Here is a 12,421-nt window from a genome sequence, read left to right as displayed (position 1 = left end):
AAAAAAAAAAAAAAAGAAAGACTTCTATAATCTACACATGTGAACTATTTGTAGCCAATTTAGTTTCTCTTTTGGTTCATGAACTGTCCATTAGTAGCTTACAGTTTTTTCAACTTTAGTTCCTATTCATATTTATTTACCAAATACTTTCTGAGACTAAAACTTAGCTTGCAGATTGCTTGCAAGCAGTTTGTTGCAAGTATTCAATATTTTAAATTCAAAATGTTGGTTGGTTTCAGTTGGACATGTAAGTCACACAGTATTGTTTCTGTTCCACAAGTGTTTCAGAATTACTCTTTGAATCAGAAAAAGAAAAGGAGGACTTGTGGCACCTTAGAGACTAACCAATTTATTTGAGCATAAGCTTTCGTGAGCTACAGCTCACTTCATCTCACGAAAGCTTATGCTCAAATAAATTGGTTAGTCTCTAAGGTGCCACAAGTACTCCTTTTCTTTTTGCGAATACAGACTAACACGGCTGTTACTCTGAAATCTTTGAATCAGGTTTCCGGTGGGAATGTTCCTGTTTAAAAGTTCAAAATCAATTTCCCAGAAATATTCACCAATATTTTCTTAAAATATGCTGTTTACAGAAACACTGCTCTAAGTGCATTAACTCACTTGTTCAGTCACAGAAAGCAGAGTTTGAGAAAGGGGGGTAAACACAGCAGAAGGGAATTTAGGATTTTTGAAAGTTTCTGAGTAAAAATTTGAGAATAAAAATGTTATTCAAAAGCTCTAACTCAAGGAACAGTATGTAATTAGATTAGGTAGTATGCTGTCTACCTTTCCCTTAGAAGCAGTCATTTCAAAATTTAGTCTTCATTTTTGTGTCCACGATTGTGATAGCCTTTACATTTCTGTAAGTTTTCCTCCCATTTTTAGCAGTAGTTCTCCCAGGGCCTGATTCTGCCACCTTTACCCACACTGAGTAATGCCGTATTTCATTAATAGTCCCACTAAAAAGGTACTACTCAACATAAGTAAGGGTATAGGACCTCAGTGAGACACCACCGTTATTGTACATGTGACAGCTGGGGTTCAGAGACTTGAGAGGCAGGCATCTGGGCCTAAAGAGAGCATTGTGACAAAACTTTACATACTCTGAGGAACAATCTTGAATTGGCAGGAAGATGAACTGGATGGTTTTTAACTCTAATGTCTATGAGCTTATAAAATGTGTTCTAGGTGCATGTACTATTCTTTTTTAATAAAAAAGTATAAATAAATCTACACCAGCCCAGTGTAAACTAAACAAATCCCAGACCTGCAAAAAAAAAAAAAAAAACACAACCAAAAAAAAAACTATATTCTTACAATTATAGTGAGAGGGATCTTCAGATATCACCTAAGGTCAACATATATGAACTCCATCTGACCAAGAAAGGAAGTGAATTCCAAAATTAAGACCCACCAAGAATCCCCTCTCCAACTTGCAGATGTATAAATCTGGGCATGCTGCAGCTGATCTAAAATACAGTTGTAGGACCTAAAGACAGAGGCAGTCTCTCGCAGAAACACATGATCCAAACCATAAAGAGCTAACAACTTGGATTTATCTGGAAACAAACTGGAAGCCAATGTAGTTTTAAGATCACTGGTGTAATGTGCTCCGAGTAGCTTGGCTAAGCAAATGGTCAGCTGCATTCTGCATTAGCTGAAGTTTCCAAGTAATCTTAAAATATCCCCGTTTAGAGCACACGGCAGTAATCCAATCTGTAGGTTTATTTGTTATAGTGTAAGTGTTCTGATGGCTTAAGGTTGCAGAGGCATGCATCTCCCACATTGCCCGATACCTTGCCAGAGACGGTATCTTACTGAGGAGAGGAAGACAGGAGTTACAGCTGTCTCCCCAGCCTCTGCTGGTGCTGCTCTCAGCACTGAGAATGCTCTGTATCACTGTCATTTGAGAAGAACGAATTAGGAAGGAAAATAACCCTTACAACCTAATCTTTTTACACAAGATATATATTTTTAAGAGACAGAAGGGAATATTGACCACAAAGGAGTATATATATGCGTTTCTTAAGCAGGCCATATACATATTAATTTGATTGTAGCTAACCATCTCTCCATTGCTGGCCTCAAGAAGTGATTAACGTGTTTTCTAGACTCTACTGTTTAGCAAACATAAAAAACAGAGAAAAAAAAGGGGGGGAGGTTTCAGGGTGCAAACAACACTCATTAGTGTTTTTCCTTTTTTAATATTAACCCAACAGTCCAGACACAATTTGTACTTTCAACCACGGGTACTCTCTTCCAGTCTTCAGGACAGTCCTCTCTCCATAGGCTGATACCACCATGGGACTGTTATATTGTGCTGACCAATAATAAGTTTAGTTGCCAGAGGCACCTGTATTCAACAAAATCTCTGCTTCTTGGCTTTCTGGGGTCTTGAATACAAGAATGATGAAAAATCTGAGACTGCTAGCTCTAAACGACTTCCTCTACTGGAGGTGGTAAGGAGAAAGAAACAGGCCAATGAAAGAAAGAAATTAAAGGAAAGGATAAAAATCATATGCTGTACCTACATCTACAAAACACAAATAATGAAGACTACTGTATATCTATAAACTCCCCATTTTCTTTTTATCCTTTAAAGTTCTGATTTGATGGTTCTTTGAATTGATAATACCTCATTTTGCAAATCATATATGGTGCTTTATGAAAATAGTAGTCATACAGAGAGGTAAGCTGTGGCCAAATAACGGAAGTATTGTGCCAAACCTTAACAGCAAGAGACAGTTCTATGTCCTAATCGTTAGAGTACAGTAAGATCTTCGAACATCTGACTTCTAAAAAGCCTAATACAAAGCCCATTGAAATCAATGGGAACCTTTCCATTGACTTCAATGGACTTTAGATTAGGACCTATGGCAACATCTGTCATATGCCTTAAAGAAATCACTTCTCTCCTTAGTTTTCTCATCTGTAAAACATAATATTTTCAGATGTGTTGAGAGCATTAATTAATGTTTCTGCAGTGGTTTGAAGAGGCAAAGCACAGCTTAAATATTTTAATATGAGCTTTCTGTTTTATACATATTTAACATTTTTATTAAAACAAACAAGTTTCTGAAATAAGATTGCACACCTTCATTAGAAAAGCATTTATCTTTACCAACTGGAATCAATAAGGAATGCATGCATTACAGAACAGACACTTACAAAGAATAACAGAGTTAAAAAAATTAGACTGTGTCATCCGTTGCAAGCTTCTCTTCTTAAAGATTTCAAGCAAAGATATGGGAGGGATGTTTCAGTTAAATGAGCAAGTATTTTTAAAAAAAGTAATTGTAAGATTAGGCATTGAATGCATCAAAAAATCAATGCTAACAGAAGCATTCATTATTTAAGTCAATGCTTGAAAAATGTACCTGACATCTACCCAAGTTCTGATAATCTAAGGCGTTATCTGTAAATTTGAAGAGAACTTGTATGTATAATTTTTAGCCAGAGAGTGGGCCCAATTCATTACAGAGATGCTCAGCAATGAAGACAGTGGATCTCAAAACTAGAGATATTACTACTGGGTCAACAGAACCCGCTTGTGTATCACTCTTTTCAGACACTTCCGTACCACTATGATGTGTTTAGTATACGGGACCTAGGTAAGTAGATTAGACAGACAGACATGCATATGTCCGTGCTGTAAGGCATAAGAGTGAAAGTGTGTGGGTCAGATGGTGAAACAATGCATTAGGGCTCCCAACCTACTAATCTATAACCCCTATCCAATGGGAGCTGAAAGGCTATCCATTTTCTCTTATGGTACCAATGATGGACTCTTAAGTAGCAGCGGCTCTGTCCTTGAACTAAGTGAAAATTGTCAAGGGCTGGTGTTACTGCAGAGAAGAGAAGGCAACCTAGTATCACAGGTAGGCTGAAAAATACCAGCACCTCCATGCCCCACAAAGCCACATGCAGGGAAAGTTACGCATTGCCACCTGCAAGAAGCCTCTTCTCAGACAACCCAGGCTCCTCTTTCTCTAGTCACAGATCTGTGTAAATTATCTTCCCATTGGCAACAAATGCAGTGGGACTGCACTTGTTGGATTACTGGGCAGTAGAATTACCCGTTCCTCATTGTAAAATTACTAGATTGGGTCCACAATCCCTTTAAGTGATCATTTAACTATTCTCTGTGGGAAACAGGTTGGGTATATTTCATACTCTTCCTCCCCCCACACTAACATTTTTCTTTCTTAACTGTTTTTCCTCGCTACTTACAGGGGTGCCATGAACTAGAAAAAAGTCACACTCCTGATTCTCTTTAAACTACTGTTGTCACAAATACCAAATACAACTAAAGAAAAGATATTAGAAAAATATATTTCTCTTTTTACAGTTTGTTTTCTTTATGCATTTGACAGCATTTTGTGCACAGTAAGTTTCACTTTTCCCCATATCTAATCAGTCAGGTTCCTATAGCTGTTCATGGAGGTCTTTAATTTAGCCACTGGGAGATAAAATGTGTGATTGTAAAACCATCAACACTGGCAGAGGGACCCAAGCACAGGTAATAATTTGAAACTTAATCTTTTTTCAAACTGAGTAGCTTTTAGGGTGTATCCCTTTAATCTCATTTCTATCCATTTTCTTATTTTAGTTGTTGCATCTTTCCTCTTCGCTGGATTCTCCAGCGACACTTCCAGATGGTTGTACCTCCCTCCCAGTAAGATAGTTTAAAGCATTTCTCCATAAATAGTCTCTGGCTGCATCTATACTAGAAAACCTGGCACCCATTTTTCAGCAACAGTGCATCTGCACCAGTGCTAGTAAAGGTATAAGATGTTTGCATCTGAGCCCCATCTCTGCTTGTGTTCTTACACCATTGCTAACACTAATACTTCTGTACAACTGCTAGAGAATGGGTAATATTTTCTAATAGAAGCAGCCCTTGTTTAATATGTCTTTTTAACTATCTATAGTTTAGAACACCATAATAATACTCAGAAAACAGTTATGCCACCAATCTAAAAAAGTCTATCACTGATATCTCTGATTTTGTTTAGAGACCACATAAATGCAAAATTTTTCAAGTGAACCACTTGATCGGTTGTGTAATCTGTTATGGCCTATGCAGTCCTCAGTGGAGGCTTAATCTAATCGATAATATTTCTAAGTAAAGGAACTCTGATGTCCTGTTCTTTAGTTTCCCTTAATTATTTGAGCCAGATGGCCAAGATTTACACTAAACTTCAGCCTACTTTTATTTGTTCCTTGGACTAAAAGTACTGGCTCTTCACAGCTCCTGACTGGATGTCTCTCTAGACAGAACTGTACTTCATGGAATCTTTCTGCTGTACTTCATCTCACTTACTTTGAAATATTCATTTTTAGGAAAAATAAGATCCCCCTAGTTAATTTCACTGCACAGTGAGCCATTCTTTTTTTCTGCTCATAGTGACCAGCTCCCATCTGCCACTTTGTCTTTAACACAGAATTCAAGTCTCTCCAGCTCTTAATATAGCCACTACATTTCTGCATTTACAGACTTTTCTTTCTCTCAGACTTTGTGTAGTTCACAGCACATTTGCTCTTATGATCCGCAGATCTGCTCTTGAAGTACTCAACAAGCTACTACTACATATGCACAATCACTCTCTCTGTCTTTTGTAATCACCACATTGTACAGCCATTGATTCCTCAGTCCCCGCCTCCACACCATACACACTCCCCCATCCTAATTATAAGCAGCATAAAAACAGATGAACGGTAAATGAAGTAACGCAAAAAATAAAGTCCCCTGTTCGATCAGCAACCCCTCTGCTCTCTCCACACACAACAGGTGAAACCCAATTAAACTCAACAAGTGCTTGGTCATTAAGAGGACACCAAACATTCACAATGTAGTCAAACAATTCTTTTTTTCTCACAAGCTCTTGGGACTTTTAAAAGCACCCTTCTAGATAAAGTGATTAAATGAAGCTGACCGAACATGAAAGATACAACATTAACAGCAAATTAGATGTAAATGAACATTTCTTAACAAATATGTTTATTACACTATGGAATAGTCTCCCAAAGAGATGACAGATCTATCAGCACTTCATTTGCTTGATTCATTAAAAAAAAATTAGACTATACATAGCAGTTGAACATATACTACAGAGAATGCCAATTAACCCACACTGTCAGATTTTAAACAAAATGACCCAGCATCTTCAATCTCTAGTTTCTCTCCCATAGATGTTAATATTAAAGTCAGTGACACAAGCTATTCGGAATCAGATAATTTTCCTTTGTGAAGAATCACTCTCCTAAAGTGTACATTATGTTTAAAGTTGCTTAGAAATATTTTATTACTTTTGAATGTAGATTTTTTTTTGTAAAATCAATTTTTTTAAAACAAGGTGAATAGAAAACTTGGTGTTTCCATTTTTATTTCAACACCCACTGTTGTATTGTTAGCCCTAAAAATATAGTACCAATTCATGAGTAAAAACAAAAGTGAAAATGACCAGCTGTGGTCAAACTGAGTAAAATTGCAAAATTAAACTGCCTAAAAGTTAACAACTAGTTTTAAAACTCTCCAGTGTATTATATACATGGTGTTATTAGTAACAAAGATAATTTAAGAAAACAACGGTGACCTACCATATCAAAAGTTAAGCATTTTTCTGTGCCTAGCCTGAGAATGATACCTTAAGGGGCCTAATTTTCAGGAACTGCTGAGAACTCACCCTCTGACAACCAGACCCCTTTATGGTAACAAGTGGGGAGGGGAGCAAGGGGAACAAAAAACCCACTAGTCACTTTTCAAAATGTAAGGCTAGAGTTGTACAGGAACAGTAGAAGAAACACCCTCTTAATCAGATATTTTTGCCTGAGCATTCCTTTGAGATTAATCTTGACATCTAAAAGGAAAATCAGAGGTAACTACAAACTGCAGGCCAACTTTGCATTTTCCGCCCTAGGGTGGATATCTCAGTTCCACCAGTAGAGGTCCCTCCTTGGCCACTTTTGCGGCATTCTTTTGCTGCACTTGAAACTCTGAAGTACTGAACTCAGGTCCATATCTTCCCGAAAATAGGGCAGAAATCAAAAAGCCGAAAGTATTTGCATGCACCTTCCTGGCGTCCCCACGATTAACACTCCCACCGCAGCACAGGCTGCTGGAGGGTTTGCGCAACAACAGAGCGACGCGATTCTTAGTAAATAAACTCGGGCAAAGCCTACCCCGCGCAATTAAAGCGCCAGGGAATCAGCATGGGGCGGGGGCAGGCCGAAGGGAGCGCTCCTGGCTCAGCGGTCTGCCTGGCCGCAATGCCCACTCCGAGGGCGAGTGCAGGAGCGAGCGCGCCGTCGTCGGGGTAGGAACTGGGCGCAAAGCGCTCCTGAGGAAGTTGCATAACGAGAGAGGGACTCTGCTTGTGCACCGGGACCCTGTGATTCCCCACCCCCACCCCCTTTCTGCAGACGGGGCCGGGATCCGGGAAGTGAGGGTTGTCTTCCCTCACTCAACCTAAGTCAGAGGGAAACTTACCTTCTCCTCCCCCATCCCCACCCCCGGGGAGGAGGGCGAGTGCTCTCCGGCGGACTCGGGAGATTTGCTGGTGAACCCTCCTCGCTCGTGCTCAGCCAATCTCCAGAGTCCCCTGGAAGAGAAATTACCCTCCTTCCTAAGGGGAAGGTAAAGGCAGAGCTGCGGGAGGACTCTCCCTCCCCCAGGAGCCAGCTACTCTCCGCATCCCCAGCCTCCCGCCTTGGGGAGGCGCAGCCAGCGCCTCGCGAAAACTTTTCTCTCACGCTCTCGGGCGCGTCCGCTCCCACGATGGGCGGGGGGGGGGGAAGAAACTTGAGTCCGCCCCCTGCATGTCTGCTCCCCCAGGCCCCCTAGCAAAGCTTGTGCCCCCCGGCCCGCTCTGGGTCCCACGTTCATTCCCGTCGCTGGGGAGGGGGCGGGCGGACGCTTTGTGCGAGCGCCTTCCACCCCCACCCCAACTTGCTGCCTCATCACCCATTAGAGCAAGTGGCTGGTAGATATCCTGTTATTGTGCACACAGGCTGCAGGAAGCGCGGGGGGGGGGGAGGGACAATCCCCCCTCCCAAAATATATAGGGTAAGCAACAATCCACAACTTGTGGAACTGCTGCCCCCCCATAGTAGGCACACATTTCTACACGTGTGTCAGCACGCGCGCGCGCACGCACACACACACAAGCCGTCCTCCAGAAGCCCCCCCAGCACAACCCTACAGTCCCTAGAGTGACAGGAGCCAAGCCCCCCCATCAATCGCACACAGCCCCCTTGGAGAGCCAGGAGCCACCCCACTCCCCACCACGTCTACAGCAGAGAGAGAAGCTCCGCACACGCCACCGACAGGAATCAAACACGCTCCAGCCAGACTGCCCCCCACCCCCACCCCTTTCTTAAAAAAATTGCCAGGCGCTTCTTTTTTTTTGTACGTGTGTGTGCAAACTTTCCCCAAAATGGCGGAAATTGGGAGATATTTTAAATATCCCTCACACACACTCACACAAAGTGCAGAAGCAGAAGAAAATGCAAACTCTCTCTGCCGTGCGCTGAACAGGCCTTTGCACAAGGGACACGCTGCACGTTCAACCGGTATATCCCGGCAGCCGCCACCTCTCGCCGCTTCAAGCCCCGAAAACCGGGGTGTGAAAAAGCCCCCATCGCCTGCCCATTGCCCCCTGGAGCCCTTACGCCTCTCTTCCCTTTGGGGTATCGGGAACAAAGAGCACAGGGTGGGCAGGGGAACCTGCCGATATGAACCCCGCACACACACTCATGCATCCCCCCCCCCCCCAATCCCAGCCGCTGCACCCACGTTACATTGTTCCTAGCGACACGGCGGTGCCCCGTAAGTGTCATTAAATGGAGCCAACTGACAAGCTCATTGGTGGGGCAGGTCTGCAAAATGTTTCTCTCCTCCCCCCCCCCCCCCCCCCGCGTCCACATTTCCCGGCAGCTCCCTCCTCTCCCTAGTCCACCCTTCGTGTGTTTGGGAAGAAAAATAAATAAACACAAGGCACCTCTCTCGCTCTCTCTTTTGTTCCTCTTTCACACTCGCACACTTAGTATTTAGGGAGATACCCCAGTGACCCACCCGCTCTCCAGCCACTTGAGAGTCACTTGCCCACTTTCCCCTGCATTAAGTTCCATCCTTGCCGCCGGCGGTGGGGGTGGAGAAGCCCCCCACCCCCTTCTCCGCTTCCCCAGATATGTTTCGTAAGGGAGAGGAGGTGCGCCTCCCTTTATCTCTCACGCTCTCTCTAACTTTCATCTTCCCCTACGGCGGGGGGGGGGGATTAAAAACCATCACCAGCCGTTTGCATTGCACCGCCCTAACGGCGGGGTTACAGATTAGATCAGAACCAGCCGCTTCTTACCCCCCCAATCTCTCTTTCTCCGTCTCTCGAGTAGTCCTGACAAATATGGTCCAGGGCTGCGGGCACAAGTGAGCATGCGCCCGTGGAGTCAGGGCTGGGGAAAGGGGAAACTACTGCTGCTGCCGCCGCCGCCGGGGTGTCTCATTCTTCCTCCGCGCGCTCTAGCTGCCGCTGCGCCTGAGCCTCCGGGAAGCGGCAGCAGCAGCAGCCCTAATCAGTGTTACCAAAAATACAGCTACAAACAACAGCTACAGCTTCGGTGCATCATCTCCGCTGATTTAATGCCGACGTTGAAGGAATAATAAGGAGAAAAATGCAGCAGTCGTTGACTATTTTTAGGTTTGGGGTTCCTTTAAATATTACTTTTCTTTATAGGGGGAGGATCTAATAGTAATAAGTCCCATCAGGTACTGTTAAATCTGTGCAGACAGTACCAGGAGTCTGGAAAGGATTGTATATATAGGAATATGTCCCCCTATGAAAAAAAAAACCCCACACAAAAACAACAACTATAGAACTAGGTGAAACATATTATGGGTACATGGCAATAATTAAGATCCTGATCTTGCAAGCTGCTGTACACAAGCAGACCTTTGCACTGGATAGTGAAGCTCCATATAGGTGTTGGGGGTCTTCCCTTACCTAGCTCAGCGCAGGATCAGTGCCTAATTTTGTGTTACATAAAAATATTGTTCATGCAATGCTAAAATCTTCAATAATAAAGGGACACATTTAGCTTGAAATCTAATTAGTTCATAAGTTTAAAAAATTTCAGGTATCACAGTTGCCTCGTCCTCCCTGTGAATTTCTGAAAGTTCACTATCACAATATGCTATTTTTACCAATAACTCTCTCTCCCTTATTGCGGTACAAAAAGTCCACAAAGAAAGCTGACAATTGAAGGCCCCTAATCTGCTAGTGTAGACTCCTGCACCCAAATGCAGTCCCATTCAATGCAGCAGCACATGGGCACAAGGCCTAATTAACTACACAGGGGAAATGAAATTGACTGTACACAGAGTGCTCTCAAATTTACAAAGTAAACAAACTGAAAAAAGAGAGAATAACAATTGTAGTTATAGTATCATAGGGGGTCTAACAATAAGTAGAATTTTTTCAGACAGAAGAATAACTTTTCCCTTTAAGTTTGAAAAAAAAAGTCATCAAAAGTGAATGTTCAGCTTTCAATATTTTCTTATCCGTTATTCTTGTATATATAACGTATATAACTCTTCAGACTTAGCATCTTGTGTTTCCTTTTCCTCATCCTGCCAAAGATCCACACTCAACATTTCCATTGTTCTGTATTTGGAAATGCAAATAAAGTCAAATGCAGCACCAGGCCCAAGTGATCACAATTCATAATGAACAGGAATAAATATTTCAAGTGGATGATAAATATCAGCACTAAATATTAATAACAATAAATTAACACATGACAACAAATGCTCATCCATGAAGGTCAAGGATAACTAGCTAAAAGGTCTACACAAAAAACAAAAAATAATAAAAGGCCACCTTTATTATAAATAGCATTTATGATGTATGTATTGCAGTAGATACCTGGATGCCCAATCAAGATTGAGACTCCATTGTGTTTGGCACTATACATTCATTACAATACATGGTCCCTGCCAGGAGAAGGAGATCTTACAATCTTGGGCCCCCGTTCAGCCAGATATTTATTTAAGAATATATGTAACTTGGGGCTACTCATGTGCTTTAAGTTATGCACGTGTTTACGTATCTTGCTGAATAAGGGCCTTACTAAGGCTCCATCCTGCAATGACTTATACATTTGTTTAACTTTACTAGTATGGGTAGATCCACTGATGATAGTAAAGTCAAGCCCATGCACGTTTGCAGAATTGGGGCCTTAGTGTCACACATCACAACTGTGTCATGGCTGACATTTCTTATAGCTGTTTAGATCAGATACTCTGCATAGGCTTCAATGCCATTAATTAAACATGTAATAAGGAACTAATTACAGAAAACGTATTACCTTAATTAGATAATTGACATACTTTAATACCATAAATTTGAACTATTACAGAGCACAGATCCAAAAGATACTAAAGAAAGAGAATATTTTTTACATTAACACAGTGAGGAATAAAGAGATGAAATCTATTCTGAAAATAATTTTCATAAATACTGAGTACCCATAACTAAGGCTAAGATTTGTCATGGTAATTTTTAGTAAAAGTCATGGACATGGCAATAAACAAAAATTCACGGAAGCCCGTGACCTGCCATGACTGTTACAAAAAATTGCCCTGGCAAAATGGGGAAGGGGAGGGGAGTCCAGCACCCACCTGCTGCTGCTCACAGCGGCTGGGAACTGTGGGCCCCCTGCTGCCCGTGAAGGCATGGAGTTCCAGGACTGGCGACTGGGAGTTGCTGGGCCCCCACCCCAGCTTGGAACTCTGGGGGACCCCCCCACTGTTGCCCAGAGCTCCGGGGGCCACCTGCCACTTCACAGCTGGGAGCTCCGGAGGCCCCCGCCGCCTGCAGTGGCTTGGAACTCCGGAGGCCACCTGTGGCAGCTCAGGCCTGTGGGGGGCCATGCTGTGGCTCAGAGCTCCGGCGACTTGGAGCTCCAGTCAGGTGCCTGAGAGCTGCAGGGCCCCCCACTGCCCACGGGGACTGAGAGCTGTGGGGGAGCCCCCCACCACAGCTGAGAGCTCCAGGGCTGGCAGCTTGGAGCTGTGGGGCCCCTGCAGCTGAGAGCTCTGACATCCCTGCTGGTTGACAGCTCCAGCCCCGCAATCTGAGGGCTGAAGCAGAAAATGTCACAGAGGTCTCTGAAAGTCACAGATTCTGTGCCCTCCGTGACATAATCATAGCCTTACCCATAACTCCAGCTGAAGTCATTGGGCCCAGTATTACTAAGATGTATGTAGGAAAATAGGTACCAAATAATTACATTTTTCTCTGATAGTATTAAATTAGCTGGGTCCTACAGAAAATATCACATTTTAAAAGTGATAGAATTCTATACTATTTAAATCAGTGTGTAGGTCATTCCACCTGTACTGATTATTTCTGTCTATCACTTTGAT

General features: G+C 42.9%; 1 protein-coding gene across 3 annotated transcripts in view; it reads right to left on the bottom strand.

Moving 5' to 3' along the window:
- L3MBTL3 (L3MBTL histone methyl-lysine binding protein 3) overlaps positions 1-9,442 on the bottom strand; it is a 148,964-nt gene extending 139,522 nt beyond the window's left edge. Inside the window, exon 1 of one of the 3 annotated variants that reach the window (XM_074948407.1) lies at positions 9,357-9,442. Coding sequence is in view for 1 of the 3 variants with exons in the window: in XM_074948406.1 (XP_074804507.1) it covers positions 9,074-9,129 (56 nt within the window). In the remaining 2 variants the exon portion in view is untranslated. Of the gene's footprint in view, positions 1-7,489; positions 7,606-9,073; positions 9,151-9,356 lie in introns of those variants that run through there. The other 2 variants (XM_074948406.1, XM_074948408.1) reach the window with 2 other exon arrangements.
- Positions 9,443-12,421: the final 2,979 nt, after the last annotated feature.

The sequence above is a fragment of the Natator depressus genome, chromosome 3 (genome assembly GCF_965152275.1).
Source record: "Natator depressus isolate rNatDep1 chromosome 3, rNatDep2.hap1, whole genome shotgun sequence".
NCBI lineage: Eukaryota > Metazoa > Chordata > Testudines > Cheloniidae > Natator > Natator depressus.
Note: the sequence above shows the minus strand (reverse complement) of the source record. Positions and strands in the feature narration are given on the sequence as shown.